Source organism: Austrofundulus limnaeus, unplaced genomic scaffold (assembly GCF_001266775.1).
Source record: "Austrofundulus limnaeus strain Quisiro unplaced genomic scaffold, Austrofundulus_limnaeus-1.0 Scaffold1739, whole genome shotgun sequence".
Lineage (NCBI taxonomy): Eukaryota > Metazoa > Chordata > Actinopteri > Cyprinodontiformes > Rivulidae > Austrofundulus > Austrofundulus limnaeus.
Genome location: NW_013954141.1, coordinates 29,332 through 35,562, shown reverse-complemented (window position 1 = coordinate 35,562; position 6,231 = coordinate 29,332). Strand labels below are relative to the sequence as shown.

General features: G+C 38.3%; 1 protein-coding gene across 1 annotated transcript in view; it reads right to left on the bottom strand.

Moving 5' to 3' along the window:
• The window catches only part of sorl1 (sortilin-related receptor, L(DLR class) A repeats containing), a gene marked incomplete at both ends in the record, with an annotated part of 39,606 nt that overhangs the window by 13,821 nt on the left and 19,554 nt on the right, over positions 1–6,231 (bottom strand). The window contains 3 exon segments of the mRNA XM_014033439.1: positions 2,027–2,197; positions 5,221–5,373; positions 5,467–5,601. Of these exon segments, the coding sequence (XP_013888893.1) occupies positions 2,027–2,197; positions 5,221–5,373; positions 5,467–5,601 (459 nt within the window).

Genomic DNA, 6,231 nt, shown 5'->3' with positions numbered 1-6,231 from the left:
TGTTTCCTGTTTGTGTTCGTTAGTCTCACCTTTATATTCTGTGTCTTGTCTTCACTTCCCTGTCTGATCATTGTGCTGTTCACAGCCTGTGTGGGCTCGGCTCGGCTCGGCTCCCCAAGTGAGTTTTTGAGCTGCCCTGTCAGCAATTTTTGTTTAATAAATCTTWTTTTTTTCCTTTTTGAAGCTGCCTGCACCCTGGGTTCATTTTTGCCAATTCATGGCACAGAGGTCTTCAATGAGGGGGTTGTGACTCAACCCTAGTGGGGTCCTGGAGGTACTGCAGGTTGAACTTTTTGGATAGACCTTTTTTAATACTCCTGCCCCACAAAGTTGTGTCTTTAAACTACATATAACACATTTAACTATTCCTTTACTAACATTTATTTTTACCTAACTCAACAGAACATGATGTCCTGAAAATGTAGTAAAAACACAACAAATGTTCAGTTTGTACTTTGCACGTGCATCATAAAAGCAAAACTCCACAGAATGTTGCTATAAAATCAGAAAACTATTCCTTTTAGTCAAAAAGAAAAAAATTAGTAGGTCCTCTGGATGGTTCTTCTTTAGTGAAACGTTTCATCTCTCCTCCAAGAGACTTCTTCAGTCTGATAGTTTCAGGTGAACTCAGCCTTATAAGCTCCGCCTCCACCTGGACAAACAGGTTAGTCACATGCAAAAGAGGACCATCGCCTAGCAATAGGCTTGATTAGCTCTATTATTCATAGAGGCTCATGCTTCATGTTATGTGAATCAGGGCTCCAATGATACCAACACAAAGAGGGAAACAGAGACAAAAACAAGAGGACTTTGAGCCCCGCCTGCATTCACTACATAAACATAACAAAACACCAAATAACCACAGCATCCAAACCAATAAGTCAGGTGATGGGTCACATGACCCTCTATGAACAATAGAGCTAATCAAGCCTATTGTTAGTCGATGGCCCTCTTTTGCATGTGACTAACCTGTTTGTCCAGGTGGAGGCGGAGCTTATAAGACTGAGTTCACCTGAAACTCATCAGACTGAAGAAGTCTTTTGGAGAAGAGACGAAACGTGTCACTAAAGAAGAACCATCCAGAGGACCTACTGAGTTTTTCTACCTGGATTACTGAGATGCATCACGATATTCCTTTTAGTAATTTAAAAGAAAAAATGAAACAAAATGTTCTTGTTTGGCACACTGCAGTCGCCTCAACATTGATAAGTTTTTCTTCACTAACACACAAAAAGCAGTGTTTCACCAACCATTAAGGCACCACACCTAGTTAAAATAACCCAGTGCTTCTGCCGACTGAAATCCCTCTGCAGGTTTTTCTGTGGGATTAGTGGCATCGACCTCGCATTAACAATGTAGTGTTCAGCTTCACTTCACCCCAACCAGACCAAACAAGCACTCACTGTACAGATTATTATCTTCTGGGTTTCTTTTGTCACGTAAAAACACTACTGAACTGACAACATGTTTGCATGCATGATCTTTAGGATTTATCCAGCTAGTTATCAGTTTGAGCCAATCAACATGAAAACTGACTGATTGTTTAGTGCAACTTTATTAAAGGGAATATTACAAAAAAACGTTTTAAAAGGTTAAAAAAAGGTAAAGCCAAAATAAAATAATTGACATTTTAAGTGTTTCATCCAAGGAAACAAAGTTAGCTAAATGGGTAAGAAAACTGTAAGTCTTGAATAACTTTACAGCTTGTTTTGTTTACAGCGTCTCTTATTCTTCTGTTCTGAGCTGTTTTACTGTAACTGAACTTCTGTTTTAGACTGAGTTCAAAAATACAGTCACCAGAACATTACCATGTTTTCATGCAGTCATCGGTGCAAGACTGAAAACATTTTGGTAAAAAAAGTAAGTGTTTTGAAGAAATCAGATCTTGGCACAGTGATGATGTGGAGCTGGTTCTAATGTCCACCAGCCACTAAAGCTGCAGAAACATTGAGGCTAAAGGCTGTCAGTTAGTCAACACAGCACTTTGTTGAGACGATCCAAACAGATTGTGGCTTTAGAGACTTACGACAGTGAGCCTCATCAGAGCCATCCTCACAGTTGAAGTGGCCATCACAGCGCAGCCACTCTGGGATGCAGTGGGGGGGTCGGCGACACTGGAACTGACCACGAGTACAGTGGCCAGGTGATGGAGGTGGGGCCTGGGTGGGTGCCAGGGTCAGCGTTGATGCGTTATTAGCTGTTGTCATTGGACAGACAAGTTAGGAATGTTAGTCATGTTTGTATTTCAGAACACATTGATTTCTTTACAAAGCTAACCTGGCTGCAGCTAACATGCATGGTTTGAGACAGTAAGAGGAAACTGGAGTTCCTGACTGTTTGCAGACTGATGAACCTCTAAATTCCTTCTCTCTAAAAGGCTCTTTTTATTCCTCACCCTTTCTGTGGTCTGTTGTAAATAAACATAATTAGTTGAAGGTTGTATCTACTTACATTTTGCTCTGTTCAAAGTTTTTGAGTGGTTGCTGCCATAAAATGCAAAACTGCTTTTTTTCTACAAAACATTACAATTTATTAACTTTAACAACTGATTTGTTTTCTATGGAAGAGCGTTGCCTTTACCAAATAAAAAAATTAGGACTCCTGATCTGGATCTCATAATTATGACATATTCTGTCATAAATATGAGATCCTGATCTCCTGTGGATTATGAGCAGGTAACGGTCCTGGATGTGTGTAATGCCAAAGGCACGAGAGCCCAGAACAAGCTGTATAATGTTATTTCACCAGAGTTTAATAAAGTTGTGACCCAGTGTTGAAACAGGAAGTGCTCTTTGTGTACATTCAGGACGTAATTTAAGCATTTCAGATGCATTAGCTAATTATAGCCGTAGCATCCCGTACTGCAGGAAGAGAGCGACTTCCAGTATGTCAGAGTGGGCTTTTCACTTGAACACCTGTAAGGAAGATATCTGCTGTCGACATACTACCATCCATACAGCATCTTACCATCTCTGTAATGTTGTGTTCGGACTGTATTGAATCGGACTCTTATTTTGAAATATCCATTTGCTGAAACCGGAAGCACCACTACCAGCTAAATGACAGTGTTATGTTTGTGCCGAAGCTGCCGAAACTGAGTTGAACAGAACCCTCTAACAGGTGTGCAGATGCATTTATTAATAAACCCACATTGATAGTAAACTCAGTATTTCACAATATTTCATCCCTAAGAGGGAAAATATATATAAAATGTGATGGTGCCGTCATTTACTTTTCATGTAATGTAAATCAGCTGACCCTCTTTAACTTATAATTACGAGATAAGATCTTTTCTCGTAATTATGAGATAACATCTCGTAATATGAGAACATCTCGTAATATGAGAACATCTCGTAATATGAGAACATCTCGTAATTATGAGAACATCTCGTAATATGAGAACATCTCGTAATTATGAGATAACATCTCGTAATTATGAGATAACCTCGTAATTATGAAACAACATCTCGTAATTATGAGATAACAACTCGTAATATGAGATAACATCTCGTAATTATGGGATAACATCTCGTAATTATGAAATAACATCTCGTAATATGAGATATCATCTCGTAATATGAGATATCATCTCGTAATATGAGATAACATCTCGTAATTATGAAACAACATCTCGTAATTATGAGATAACAACTCGTAAATTTGAGATAACATCTCGTAATATGAGATAACATCTCGTAATATGAGATAACACGTAATTACGAAAACATCTCGTAATTATTAGATAACATCTCGTAATTATGAGATAACAACTTGCAATTATGAGATAACAACTCGCAATTATGAGATAACATCTCGTAATTATGAGATAACAACTCGTAATAAGAGATAACATCTCGTAATTATGAGATAACATCTCGTAATATGAGATAACTTCTCGTGATTATTAGATAACATCTCGTGATATGAGATAACATCTCGTGATATGAGATAACATCTCGTGATATGAGATAACATCTCGTAATTATTAGATAACATCTCGTAATTACGAGATAACATCTCGCAATTACGAGATAACATCTCGCAATTATGAGATAACATCTCGTAATTATGATATAACATCTCGTAATTATGATATAACATCTCGTAATTATGATATAACAACTCATAATATGAGATAACATCTCATAATTATAAGATAACATCTCGTAATATGAGATAACATCTCGTAATATGAAATAACATCTCGTGATATGAGAACATCTCGTAAATATGAGATAACATCTCGTAAATATGAGATAACATCTCGTAATATGAGATAACATCTCGTAATTATGAGATAACATCTAGTAATACGAGATAACATCTCGTAATTATGAGATCAGGAGTCAAATGTTATTTTATTAGGTGAATGCAATGCTCTTCCATAGTTTTCTGTTTCTTTGTTAATAAAATATATTTATCAGATTTGCAAATCACTACATTTTGTTTCCCTTTACATTTAACAGTGTCCCATTGCACGCACGCACGCACGCACGCACGCAGGCACGCACGCACGCACGCACGCACGCACACACACACTGAGGATGGCTGCACCAGGTTTGAAACCCTGATTTTATGTTCTTAAATTACGTCATCAATGCTAAAATAACAGTCTGTATAAACTTTAACTTTTTGATTGACAATTAAACAAGCATAATATGAGTCTTTATGATTAATAGGCTCCTATAAAATCAGTTCAATTTTTTCCAAATTCTGTTATTTTTTTCCAAATTCTGTTTTTCCTTTTTTATTTTTCTAAATTCCACATTGTCGTTGTTTCCATAGTTATTAACCTAAAAATTGTGTAATTACAAAATGATTAAAAAATATTTTAACAAATAGTCACAAAAAATAACAATAATGGCTGTTACCACACTTTCACTAATATAACAAATATCTGTGGTTCAGCAGAACATTAAATTAAATCTAATTAAATTGAATGAATTAAAAATATAATTGAATTGGTTTTGCAAGGCGTTTAGAAGTATTCACACACAAAAAAACATTCTTTATGAATAAAACAAAATTTCACATTAATAAAGTTATCCTTTAAATTGTTTTAGAATTGAATTTCATATTAAATATGTCACAAAGAAACAGAAAACCTACTAACAGCCACAATTTGTGCACACTTGCCTATTAAAATAAAATCTAAGCTAGTTGTTACTTCTGTTATGTTTTTTTTTTTCAGTTTAAACTTCATTCAGTAAAAGTTCAAACCCGTAGGACATCCAAGCTCATCGCTGCCATCAGGACAGTCAGGATATCCATCACACACCCAGGTGTTTATGATACACGCTCCAGATCCACAGTGGAACCGGTTTGGGGCACAGGAAGTGGGGCCAGGTGTCACACTGTGAGGGGTAACTCCACCTACAATCAATACAAGCTCCATGTTAACTTCCTGTCAAAGGTCGAATAACTACAATATGTGGTGAAGTACAGAGAAAAACCTGTCTGATGCACCTGTGCACTGGGCCTCATCTGACAAGTCACCACAGTCATTCTCTCCATCACACTTCCACCAGGTTGGAATGCAGCGCCCATTTCTGCATTCATACTGGAAATACCTGGAGCAGCCTGGGACCTGAGTGGGAGCAGCTGTAGAGGAACAGGACAATCAGAGGAACTGCACCACCCAGTCAGTCAGTCAGTCAGTCAGTCAGTCAGTCAGTCAGTGAGTCAGTCAGTCAGTGAGTCAGTCAGTGAGTGAGTCAGTCAGTCAGTCAGTCAGTGAGTCAGTCAGTCAGTGAGACAGTCAGTGAGTGAGTCAGTCAGTCAGTGAGTCAGTGAGTCAGTCAGTCAGTCAGTCAGTGAGACAGTCAGTCAGTGAGTGAGTCAGTCAGTGAGTGAGTCAGTCAGTGAGTGAGTCAGTCAGTGAGTGAGTCAGTCAGTGAGTGAGTCAGTCAGTGAGTGAGTGAGTCAGTCAGTCAGTCAGTGAGTCAGTGAGTGAGTCAGTCAGTCAGTCAGTCAGTCAGTGAGTCAGTCAGTCAGTGAGTCAGTCAGTCAGTCAGTCAGTGAGTCAGTCAGTCAGTGAGTCAGTCAGTCAGTGAGTCAGTCAGTCAGTGAGTCAGTCAGTCAGTCAGTGAGTCAGTCTGAGTGAGTCAGTGAGTGATCAGTGAATCAGTCAGTGAGTCAGTCTGAGTGAGTCAGTGAGTGATCAGTGAATCAGTCAGTGAGTCAGTCTGAGTGAGTCAGTGAGTGATCAGTGAATCAGTCAGTGAGTCAGTC